The sequence below is a fragment of the Dama dama genome, chromosome 12, assembly GCF_033118175.1.
Source record: "Dama dama isolate Ldn47 chromosome 12, ASM3311817v1, whole genome shotgun sequence".
In the NCBI taxonomy this organism is placed as follows: Eukaryota; Metazoa; Chordata; class Mammalia; order Artiodactyla; family Cervidae; genus Dama; species Dama dama.
This window is the reverse complement of record NC_083692.1, coordinates 43806856-43819558: the sequence shown is the minus strand read 5'-3', so window position 1 is coordinate 43819558 and position 12703 is coordinate 43806856. Positions and strand designations below refer to the sequence as shown.

Here is a 12703-nt window from a genome sequence, read left to right as displayed (position 1 = left end):
AGCAAAGTTATTTGTGTGATTTCTTTCCCAAGCCTCATCTCATCAAACATGTACTTGTAAGGAGAAAAATCCTAAGATTATGTGTAGTAAATGGTTGATGTGAATTTTAATCCTTGAATCTCTCTTCATGGATATATTCCTTCTGAGTAAGAATGAAATAATTATCAGTACTTTTAATCTGTGTTTAGAAAAAAAAGTTTTCATTTTTTACTTGAAATAAACCCCTCTAAGGATAGGAATCTATATAGTAGAGAATGCATCTGCCTGTATAAATAGGTTTTATTTTTCAAATGTTGGGTTTTTTTGAATTTACAGTTAGAACTTCCAGGTTATATAACTGACATACAAATAATGAATTTAATGAATTTTTATTTTGAAATTGCTTTTATATGTATAATACATAAAATTTGCCTGTTTTGTGTTGTGTTTTATCTGATGATATCACATTTTACTCAGTTTAATCCTTAATGTTGTGCTTTTAAATTCATTTTTACCATCTTAAAGTGATGGAATGTCCATTTCAATTTGAAGATTTTCTTTTTTTTTTTTATAATTCCATTTCATGCGTGTGTTTTGCATTTGTGACGATGTGGTGTTGTTTAAGTCTATAGAAGAACATGTGGAGCAGGTCAAACAAAACTGCGTAGCAGAAGATTGCCACATCAAGGTAGTGTTCCATGCTCTCAAATTTAGCTCATTCTTTAAGGTTCAAGGAGCTAACCCCTCATCTCTGATACTAACCATGATCTGCCCAGCTGGCTAACGAGTCAGAGTGCTCACTGCTCCCACACACCTCAGTGGCACAGGGTAGGAGATGCTCCACTGTGTCAGGCTTGAGCTCTCTTGCAGTTGGTTCTTCTCCTTGTTGCTTCCTGTCCCGTCTTCACTTCTGTCCCTTTTCAAAATCTTTTCTAAAGCATGATTGTTTTATGTTTCCTCCTCCTTGATTCTGCCTCTTGTTTCCTTCCTGTCACCTTTGAGCATAACACTTTCCTCTCATCCATCTCCTTCATTCCTTTCTAACCGTTCTTCTCTCCAACTTCTTACTCCTATCTCATCACCCTTGTTTACAAATATTTCATTTCCTACGTGACTCCATTGTCTTCCTGTGTCTTTTTCTCTCACATTCTTGCTGCTGTATCTTTGTACACGTTTGCAAGAGACAAGAGACACATTTTCTTTTATAAACACTAATGAAAATTATGTTAGTTAATCTTCTGTGACAGTTACTCAGTATCCTGTAATCAAAATGGAAATTTTGTAATTGGGGTGATTACAGTGCATCAGAGAATCAGTTAATTCCATATTTAATTATCAACACACTAAAATTACTGGTACCTTCTTTCTTGCTGCTGCTACATTTTCTTCTTGTCCTTTTAAGTTTTGTGGGATATATGTATATCTTTATAGAGCTGTGCTGTGACAACTAAAACTACTGACATGTGTCTTGTAGGTTGAAGCAGATCTGGGCTATCCAGGTGGAAAGGCAAAAATCATTCATAAAGAGTCGGATATGATCATGGCATTTTCCATTAATAAGGTAAATGCTTCAGTCATTATGAAGAATGTAGTACTTTGATTTAGTGAAACTGCTTAAAATTATTGACTCTGCCTTTGTTTTATAGGCAAACTGTAATGAAATTGTTTTGGCTTCAACACATGATGTACAAGAACTTGATATTACTTCTCTACTGGCCTGTCAATCATACATATGGATTGGAGAAGAATATGACAGAGAGTCCAAAAGGTTTGCTTACCTTATGTAGTCAGTTTATTTATTTTTAACACCGAAAATGTTTTGCATGGGGTATAGTAGTTGATTTTAAATATAGCTTTCTTCAAAGAGTCTGTTAAATGGTTATGCTTGTGATTTGAATTGTCTTGAAAACTATGTGTGTCTCTCTCCCTTAATTTGGGAAGGAGACAAACATAATTAGTTTAGCTGCCAATAAAAGGCTCTCCTTTACTTCAGTGTACAAATTACTCCTGTTTCTTTCATTAGACCCTGAGCTATTCCTAGGGTTTGAGTCAGAATAATCCTCAAAGCCTAATGCCAATTACTGACATTTAACTCCAAAGAAATGTCAGAAATTTACACAATGGTAAATAAATTTAGCTGATTTGGATAATTATGATAAAAAGCAGATTATATATTAAGTAGACTGAGTCATATTTACTAATTTTCAGTGTTTCTGCTTATCTCCTTTTAAGCATACCTTTTTTTTTTTTAAGATAAAAATGTAGACAACCTTACTTTTCAGTAAAACTCTGGACACCGCACCAAGAGTGCAGGAACACTTTCCTATTTTGGGGTGTCTCCTCCACGTTTGCCCTCCCTCTTCTTTTCTCCAGACTCTTGGAAATTTTATGTACTGGGAATGGTGCCAGGATAGCCTCTTCCACTGTTCTGGTTCTTGCTTGTTAGTAGAGAATATAACTAAGTTGCAGTCATACTTCAGGGTAGATGGAACTGTGTTATGTAACAATTAAAAATTAACATTTTAATGTGATAACTGATACCTCACTTTAGGAAAACTTTTAACTCAGATTTCTTTAAAATGTATGAATTTTCTAAATGGGTATCTGTACTTGAAGAGAACATACAATCTTTTTCTGTACAGGATAAAAAGCCAATCTGTGTTAAATACTTCAAAACAAACATTTGCTCTAATTTGTACTACAAAATTCCCCCAAACATTTAACTTATATTTTGCCTAAATGCAAAAAGCTAACCAGTACTAAAATTGGCGATGATTAGGAAGGACTTGTACCTAAGTTTTCCTCATGCATATTTATTCATTTTATTTTTTTAAAATAAAGACTGTCCTTTGGGTAGATAAAAAGGTCTGTAATGGGAATTTGTGTTGAAAAACGGAACTTTCACAGTAACACACAAATGTTTTCCACAGTTCAGATGATATTGATTATCGTGGTTCCACTACAACTCTTTATCAACCCACTGCAACATCCTATTCAGCAAGTCAGGTGCATCCATCTTCATCTCTGCCATGGCTGGGCAGTGGACAGACTAGCACGGGAGCGAGTGTGGTATGTCATTTACTACTAGGTATGGTTTCTGGATATGGACTCGCTCAAAAGTAGGTTTAAATCACTTTGACATAGGAATGGTGGGCTGAAGATCTGAAGCCCTGACCAGGAAGTAGTTAGTACACCATAATGACGATAGCTAACGTGCTGTGAGTTTGTGTCAGGTGCATGCTTTTTTTTTTTCTCATAACAACCTAAGTGATTTTCATTTTATAAATGAGCAAACTGAGAGGCACACAGTGGTAAACAGAGACGGAAAGGAATTCGTGTCTACTCTGTGTTTGAAAAGTGCGCCAATAACATTATTGTTAATCATGGTAGTTAAGGGGGGGGGTCCCATTCTCATGTTCTGCTGTGAAGAATCTGGAGATGGTTCTGATTGTCCTCAGGGACGGGCACTTGGAGGAGAGTTCCCTTTATCCCTAGATGAAGCTGCTCGGTGTCCTCACAGTCCACACAGACCAGGGCCAAGCCATCAAGTGACTGTGCTTCTCCAGCCTGTTCAGACAAGTGTCATGTATTTAGGGGGTCAGAAAATCCACAACAGGGTTTATTTTAGTAATAATCCAGTGTGAGAGAATAAATGTTATTAGAATTATAGAATTAGACATGGCCTGAAGCATATCCTTCCTTATCTCTTCTGTGATGCCACAATATAAATTCATTTTCATCTTCTTTTAAAGCTTATGAAAAGAAATCTCCATAATGTTAAAAGAATGACGTCACACCCAGTCCATCAGTACTGTAAGTGTTTTATTCATTATCAAAGAACTGTGAGTGGCCTCTATCATTTTGAAGCTGGCTTATAGAATTGGAAGTACTGGAACCCTTTCTTTAGCTTTATATCTTAAGTTTTTGCTTTTCCTCTTGCATCTCAGATCTTACAGGTGCTCAGGATGGCAGTGTACGAATGTTTGAATGGACACGACCTCAGCAGCTTGTCTGTTTTCGCCAAGCCGGCAATGCAAGAGTCACCAGATTATATTTTAATTCACAGGGCAACAAGGTTAGTTCTAGGGGGTTATTACTAAATTCATCTGAAAATAATTGTGGATATTTATGAATAAGTGGCTAGTAAAGCTACATCTAAAAACAAATTCAGTCACTATAGATTTAAGCTTAGCAGGCAGTTTGGAATGGAAAAAGTGAGAGACTTTATTTTTGGGGGGCTCCAAAATCACTTCAGATGGTGGCTGCAGCCATGAAAGTAAAAGACATTTGCTTCTTGGAAGAAAAGCTGTGACCAACCTACATAGCATATTAAAAAGCAGAGACATCACTTTGCTGATAAAGGTCTGTCTAGTCACAGCTATGGTTTTTCCAGTAGTCATATATAGATAAGAGAGTTGGACTATAAAGAAAGCTGAGCACCAAAGAATTGATGCTTTTAAAACTGTGGTGTTGGAGAAGACTCGTGAGTGTCTCTTGGACTGCAAAGAGATCCAGCCAGTCCATCTTCATTGGAAGGACTGATGCTGAAGCTGAAACTCCAATACTTTGGCCACCTGATGCAAAGAACTGACTCACTTGAAAAGACCCTGATGCTGGGAAAGATTGAAGGTAGGAGGAGAAGGGGATAACAGAGGATGAGATGCTTGGATGGCATCACCGACTCAATAGACATGAGCTTGAGCAAGGTCTGGAAGTTGGTGATGGACAGGGAAGCCTGGTGTGCTGCAGTCCATGGAGTCACAAAGAGTTGCATACAAATGAGTGACTGAACTGAGCTGAGGCAGTTTGGTGTCTGTTTATATAGCCCTTTGGCTCTCAATAAGAGTATAAATCCACAGAATTTTGTGTGGATCAATTAATCATCCACTTACAGATACACTAAATATTCTGTGATTGTAAAGAATTCTGTTTCTGTTGCATGTGTTGATGGTCCCCCTGTGTGAAGTTAGACACCTGAGAGAAACCAGGTTTTCCCCCCCTAAATTATACTACAGAAATTCGGAGTAAAGCAGTGAAATAGGCATGGAAAAGCCTTTAAAAGGTGGCAGGATATTTGCAGTCCTTGGGGTTCCCTGAGAACTACAGCAGCAGGAGCGTATGTACAGGCAGGATGTTGGTAAAGTGGGACTGAGTAACTCTCCTTTTGATAAGTGATTTTATCTTTGACATGGCTACTCAGAAGCTGTGTTTAATTCACACTATTCTTACAGTGTGGTGTTGCGGATGGAGAGGGTTTTCTGAGTATCTGGCAAGTAAACCAAACTGCATCAAATCCTAAACCTTACATGGTAAGTATCAGTCAGTATTCCCGGGGTACATGCAGAGGCTGCCTTGTTTGTGAAGTGTTTGTTTCAGACAGCAAATCCCACTGGTAGATCTGTTGGGAAAGGGACCGCTCTGCCAGGAACCACAGCCCAGCACCCATCATTGCCTTCATTCTAGATCAAAATAAGCAAAGACGTTGGTTTTCACAGCTTGAACGATGACCATTGTATTTGAAAATTTTTAGGGGCCTTCCCTGTGTGTAGTACTATTTAAGATACATTTTTATTATACTTTTATCCATTTTGAAATCTCTAACTTCTTAATGATAGAGTTTTATAGTGATTCGTTTTAGGTACTGTAATAACCAGACAGGTTCCATGCATGCCAATGTGCTCCAGAGTATTACTTTAGATTTTAAAATAACCAATCCCCATAGGCGACTTCATCCATTAATCCAAATCCCGTTTCAGTCATTTGATGATGCAGATGAGCATGTCTGGAGATGTTTCTCTTAAATTAATACATTAGAGACTGTATCATAAAGTCTTTATGGAAGTGGAAGTGACCTTCAACCTACCCTCTGGCCTTTGTCATTTCTGTAAGATACCAAAATAATTCCAAACAGAAAAATGTCTATTTTATTTTAAATACCCTGCTCCTCCTGACTCCTCACCTCCAAGTTGCTGTTCTTCCACACCTGATCCAAAAAGGAGAGTCATGTCTGTCTCAGTAAGTGGTTCGCTACTGCTCTGGAACATCCTCAGGCAGCCTTGGGCAACCTTAAACCTGTGGGTTATTTTGCAGGACCACTTTTGACTTTGTTTTTTATTATTGCTCTTTACCTGGGGTGAGGGCAGGGCCCACAGAGGTGGTAAGGAAGGTAGATATCTATATTAAGGTTACAGTTTGACTTGGAGTCCTTCAGGTTTAAGACTAGATGGACATGTAGGAATTGTTGCTCTTTGGGTGGTGGCTGTTTGTTATGATTTAATATTATTAAAGCTTATTAAATGTATTTGAGATAGGCACTGAAATTGCCTGGGCCCTTAATATAATTAAATTGCTTGCTTAAATTCATGTACTTGGTGTTTTATCCCTTTGTTACATAATCTAAAAAACATCACCTTTAATTCCATGTTTTTACGAACTTCTTTAAGTTTGATATTTGCCAAATAATGTGCAGGTGATAGCACATCCTATCATTTACTCTTTATTCTTGATTTTAAAAACTGCTCACAGCCTGTGCATGTAGTCAATGATTGGCAGAGCTGGGTGTGGGCATCCCACATTTCACTGGGCTCTGAGATAACCCCAGCTGCACTTCGTTCCCACAGAGCTGGCAGTGCCACAGTAAAGCCACAAGTGACTTTGCGTTTGTTACCTCTTCAAGTCTAGTCGCCACATCTGGACACTCCAATGACAATAGGTAGGTTGCCAAAGATGCAAACCAGAAATAAGCCTATTTTAGGCAGAAAGGCACTCTTGCTAGGAAGTATGGATTTCTATATTTAGTCAGGTTTTTCCACCTCAGATATACAAAAGCTTTGTTACAAATTCTTTTGAGTAGTTTTCCTTATCAGAAAGAGGCCAAAATTACTCCCAGTGTAATCTATTAATAAGTTTTTTTTGTGGAATTTTTTTTAACTGCTGTTAAATGCTGGCAGATTTTTGAGACTGTAGCATTCTCAACATTTTCTTTGCCTCTGATTGTTTTCATTGGCAGCATGTGCCCATGAATGATGCCTCTCCTTTCCCTGTGGTGTTGATGCCCAGGGATAGAGAAGCATCTCTTCTACTCAGGAAATAATGTCTCATTTTCCCTGGAGTAATAATGGAAGAGAGAGAGGGCCAGGAGATGAGATGGGGACGAGTCAGGTGGGACCATGTGAGACACAGAACCCTGTAGTTTGAAAAGGATAGACTCTTGGAAGAGATATATCCTCAGTCCTAACCTCTGTCCTTGTCCTAGTTGAGAATCACTACTTTATAAATGTAAGTGAACCAAAAAACCATAAGACTCAATAAGTAAAAATATTTGTTGTAAGGACATAGTTTATGCCAGTGATGACTTAGAACAACTTGTCTATGATGTATTTTTATTAGAAATGTATGCCTCTGGGACACATTGATAACACCCGGAAATAGCCTCATTCATGGTGAGTCAACTCTTCGATTTTCATTATGCTATGAAAAGTGCTTTCCTGGTTTTAACTAGTAAATTTAGTGTGTATAGTTTGTTCATGGGTTAAAAATGGAGAAATATATAGAATGAATAAAATTCTAAAATTTAACTAGAATATCTGGCTGGCTTGCTGAGGTAAATATGTATGGTCACAGACATCCAGCTAGGCTAGAATAATCTGTGTGTTGTATTCCCTTCAGAAAATATGGTATGGGGAGTGGTGCTACTAACAAGTCTTCCCAGATGGTGCTAGTGGTAAAGAACCCACCAGCCAATGCAGCAGTCACAGGAGACAAGAGTTCGATGCCTGGGTTGGGAAGATCCCCTGAACGAAGTCATGGCAATCCACGCCAGTGTTCTTGCCTGTAGAATCCCACGGACAGAGGAGCCTGGTGGGCTTCAGTCTATATGGTTGCAGAGTCAAGACTATTGAGGGAGTTAGTGGCAAAGTATTTATTGAGCGCAACAGAAATGAGATATTTTAAAGAATTAAACCTAACCATAAAATACAAATTAACCTTATGATGAATTAGAAATATGAACAATGCCAATTGAACATTATTCCTTTTGTGACACTGTTTCCAGATTGCCATCCTAAAGATCAGTCTTCCACACAATGCCACCAAAAGTGCTCAAAGCTCTAGTAAGTTTTGAGTTAAACAAAGCTAGGTGGACTTAAAAAAAAAAAAAAAAAAAGATTTCTTTTATGATGAAGATTTATTATTTGAGACATGTAATTTTCAATTTTGATTGAAAAATTCTTTTTTTGGTGAATAATTATTAACATCTTTTAAATTAATATTAAAGCTTTAATCATATTAGAATGCAGAGGGTCCCAGGAAGGATAGCTTCTTAATTTGTAGCTGGCAGTTTTCACACTAGTGTAGTTTTAATTACTTTGCTAAGAAGGACTTTATTTTTGAAGTATAGTTGATTTACAATGTTAATTTCTGCTATGTAGCAGAGATTCAGTTGTACATACATTCTTTTCCATTATGGTTTATCACAGGATATTAAATATGGTTCCCTGTGCTCTAGAGAACTTTTGATGTGGCTTTATGTATCAGCAGGTACTGTGGAAGGGTAAATACTTGTTATTGGTGTGTATTAGTAAAGACATCGAGTATCACTGAGAAGCTTGTTCTCCTCTGCACTTCGGCTTCTGCATTCTTTGGAGACAATATAGCTTAGGTAGGGCTTAAATTTCCTGTGTATATGTGTGTTTTCACACTGAGAATAAGGAGTTTTTTTCTGTCAGTGCTTGCCATCTTTTTACTTTGCTCATGATTATAGAAATTTAGAAGAGAAACTGTGACAGTAATTTCTGTATTACTGTAATGTGTATTTAAAAATTACCAGCAGTGCCAGAGTAGACACGGTTTGGGAAGGGCTCTTGATGTTTCTCTTCAGGTTTCACATGCCATGATCATGGTGCCACGGTGCTTCAGTATGCGCCAAAACAGCAACTCCTCATATCTGGAGGCAGGAAAGGATACATCTGCATTTTTGACATCAGGCAGAGACAGCTAATGCGCACATTCCAGGCGCATGACTCTGCTATTAAGGCATTGGCTCTTGACCCCTGTGAGGAATATTTTACTACAGGTTCAGCAGAAGGTAACATCAAGGTGAGTCAGTATGAGAGATGTGTGAATGTGCTATTACGTTTATCTTCTGTCAAGGCTGATTGGGAAGGGGAACCAAAGCAAAGAACTCACCACCCTCTTCGTGTGAATACTGTCTCTTGCTTCCTTCCTTCCTTCCGTGTGGTTCCTGTTAGGACCTAGAAAACCAGATGAACTCAGTATATTCTCAGGTCATTAAAAAGCTTTAAAGGACTCTGTGTGTTTAATTAACACATGGAGTTTCTGGGGACCTCCTCCCCTCTCCCCACCTCTGTCTCCAGCCCCTGACTCTATTTTGCACAGTTGAGGTTTCCAGATAAGTGAGGCGGTACTGTTCTTTTATACTGCCCCAGGGCCAAAGCTTAGTATGTTAGGAATGTATTTAATTGAACTAGAGATGGGGTTATATATGGTTAATATGAAACAAGAGGATGTGAAAAGGATTTGAAAGAAGGTACAGGGAACTGTAAGGATAGTAAATGAGCCCTGTGAGTGGTGTTATTTCTAATTAAATAAGCTGTTGGGAAAGAGGTAGTTGAGGGGAAGGTTGGGCTTTAAAGAGGTCATTTGGGCTAGGAGAACACAAGTGAAGGCCATGGTTTTGAAAGTTTCTCGTCTCTTTCTTAAAAGACTTACAGTTTGTTTTCACGTTTTCCTCTAAACTAGGTTTGGAGATTGACAAGCCGTGGCCTAATTCATTCATTTAAAAATGAACACGCTAAACAGTCCATATTCAGGAACCTGGGGGCTGGAGTCATGCAGATCGACATCACCCAGGGCAACCGGATCTTCTCCTGTGGGGCAGACGGGACATTGAAAACCAGGGTTTTGCCCAGTGCTTTTAACATCCCTCATAGAATTCTTGACATTCTGTAGGCTTAAAGGTTGGGGCTTTATTTTTATAAACACTTCAGTTAAAAACACCCTGCAGAAATTATTAGGCATTTCTGCTCTCCAAGCAGTTGTTTACCCATTGAAAACAATACAGAGAATCTCTGTGTAGACTCTGATCCAAGGTGAGCGTTAGGCCGAGTTGTGCCTATGTGGGCTGGTAGAATGACTGTGCATGTAACCTTTTATCATGCTGACAATATTTAAATAAAGAAAAACCTAGTGTTGTAAGAAGGGTAGCTATTCTTTACAGCATTTAGCAAACCTGACTCAGAAAACAATCAAGGTTAGAAGTTAGCCTGTAACTAAGTTATAATAATGAGAAGGACTTTGACACCAAATCTAGGAAGAAAATGTTGCTGTTTCAGGTTTTTCTTCCTATTCTTACCACTGATTGTAGCATGCCTGCAGTCTCCTTTGTTGAATGAAGAACAGTCATAAGGAGTTAGAAGCTCCAGGTCACCAGAAACACTCTTAAGCTTTGGAGCCATGTGCAGTGACTAGTTCTCTGCTGTGAGAAGTTGTTCCCATTCTTTCCTGCTGAATATTTTTCCTGTTAGTGTTTATACCGAGCTAGTACTGTAATTTGCAAATGAGTGCAAATTTAAATGCAATGTTTTCCTCACAATTTGCACATTCACATTTTTTGGACTGCTAGTTTTTCTATTTAAATATTTGCCTTCATGTTAGGAATGTAATACGTGGACATGACATATTTGTAGTTAACCAAAACATACTAAGTTAATACTTCATTTTTTAGTCTAGTTTAGTACTTTTTCTTTTCACTATACAAGGTTAAACACCCCCAACATTTGAAGGCTATGTTGAAACTACACCAGTAGAGCATTTCATATCATAATTAAAATGAATGTTAGGCTTTTTGTGGCCAGTTAATAGTTGATGAGATTGGTGATATTATTTATTATCACAGCCTATTGTATAAACTATGCAGAGTTAAATATTATTTGCTTGAAAAATATTAGCCACTGTTGTCATATTTTGATGTACTTCTTGGTTATGACCAAAAATATGTTCTTGAAATATTGAAACCAGTGTCTGTGTGTTTAAATGTTTACCAGCAAATTGTCTCATCATGTTAATGAGAATGTTTAATGCCTGTGCAGTAAATAGTAAAACATAATGGCATCAAAGCACCTTTCTCTGAAGGCAGTGTGGTATTTAGGCTGTGAAATACATATGTAAAAGAAAAATAAATGTTATTTGTTAGAGTTTTATCTCAGTTTGGTGTGGCATTCTTTGATAATATTTATAACAGTTGAGACCATTTTAACTTTAATAAAACTTTGCTTAACTATTGGAAAATTCTTAAGATATCAGGCAGTTCATTCACTTGCAAATATTTATGAGTGTCTTCTATATGAGAAGCCATTTTAGGAAACGGGATATAGAGGTGACCAGACGGAAGGCGCACGATGTTGGGATTTAGTAGGGTAAGAACTAATATTACTTTATCTTCTTGTTGACTGAAGTTAGAGTGCATTTTGGTGTCCACACTGGTGAAGGAGCTAAGCTGGGGATGGTCCTCATGTGGACTGGTGAAGAAAAGAGGAGGGAGGATGCCTAAATACATAGGAACACAAATTCAACAAAAATTATAAGCATACACATAGGCTTTTCCCAATGGCTAAGCAGGTAAAGAATCTGCCTGCGATGCAGGAGACAAGCGTGTGATCCGTGGGTCAGTAAGATCCCCTGGAGGAGGAAATGGCAACCCACTCCAATATTCTTGCCTGGAAAATCCTAGGGACAAAGAAGTTCGGTGGGCGGCAGTTCATGGGGTCACAGAAGAGTCGCACGTGACTGAGCATACATGCACATACACTTACCACAGTTCCGCATACAGGAACTTCTAGATGGTGCATTCTCCCCATCACTGTATGTATTACACTAAAATAGTACCTGGTGATTTGGTCAATCTGTAAGATAATAAAATTTTTCAAAATTGTAGATGATTTACAATACTGTGCTAGGTGTGCAGCAGAGTGATTCAGTTACATGTGTTTTTCCAATTCTTTTCCATTATATTGAATGCAGTTCTCTGTGCTCTGCAGTAAATCCTTGTTTATCTGTTTTGTATATAGTGATGTGTATCTGTTAATCCCATACTCCTGATTTAGCACCCATACCCCTTTGGTGACTGTAAGTTTGTTTTCTATGTCTGTAAGTCTGTTTCTGTTTTGTAAATAAGTTCATTTGTATTATGTTTTTAGATTTCACATATAAATGATATCATTTGTCTTTCTCTGAAGGTTTACTTAGTATGAAAATCTTGAGGTCTATCCATATTACTGCAAATGGCAGCATTTCATTCTTTTTAATGGCTGCATAGTATTCCATTGTGTATATATACACCATGTCTTCTTTATCCATTCATCTGTTGTAAACAGTGCTACTGTGAACACTGGGTGCATGTATTTTCAACTTAGAGTTTTCATCTTTTCTGGATATATGCCCAGGAGTGGGATTGCAGGATCATGTATGCTAAATCTAGTTTGTTTGTTTTTTTTTTTTTTGAGGAACCTCCATACTGTTTTCCATAATGGCTGCTGGAATTTACATTCCAGCCCAACAGTGTAGGAGGGTTCCCATTTCTCCACACCCTCTCCAGCACTTATTGTTTGTAGATTTTTGATGATGGCCATTCTGATCTGCGTGAAGTGATACTACTCCTGGGCATATGTCCAGAGAAAACTAACTCAAAAAAGTACATGCATCCCAG

General features: G+C 37.9%; 1 protein-coding gene across 1 annotated transcript in view; it reads left to right on the top strand.

The window, feature by feature from the left end:
* DMXL2 (Dmx like 2) overlaps positions 1 to 11198 on the top strand; it is a 172530-nt gene extending 161332 nt beyond the window's left edge. The window contains exons 34-44 of the mRNA XM_061157154.1: positions 605 to 667; positions 1454 to 1540; positions 1626 to 1747; positions 2910 to 3048; positions 3732 to 3792; positions 3927 to 4054; positions 5211 to 5288; positions 6600 to 6691; positions 7369 to 7421; positions 8858 to 9075; positions 9739 to 11198. Coding sequence (XP_061013137.1) covers positions 605 to 667; positions 1454 to 1540; positions 1626 to 1747; positions 2910 to 3048; positions 3732 to 3792; positions 3927 to 4054; positions 5211 to 5288; positions 6600 to 6691; positions 7369 to 7421; positions 8858 to 9075; positions 9739 to 9948 — 1251 coding nt within the window. The 3' untranslated portion in view covers positions 9949 to 11198. The remainder of the gene's footprint in view (positions 1 to 604; positions 668 to 1453; positions 1541 to 1625; positions 1748 to 2909; positions 3049 to 3731; positions 3793 to 3926; positions 4055 to 5210; positions 5289 to 6599; positions 6692 to 7368; positions 7422 to 8857; positions 9076 to 9738) is intronic.
* Positions 11199 to 12703: the final 1505 nt, after the last annotated feature.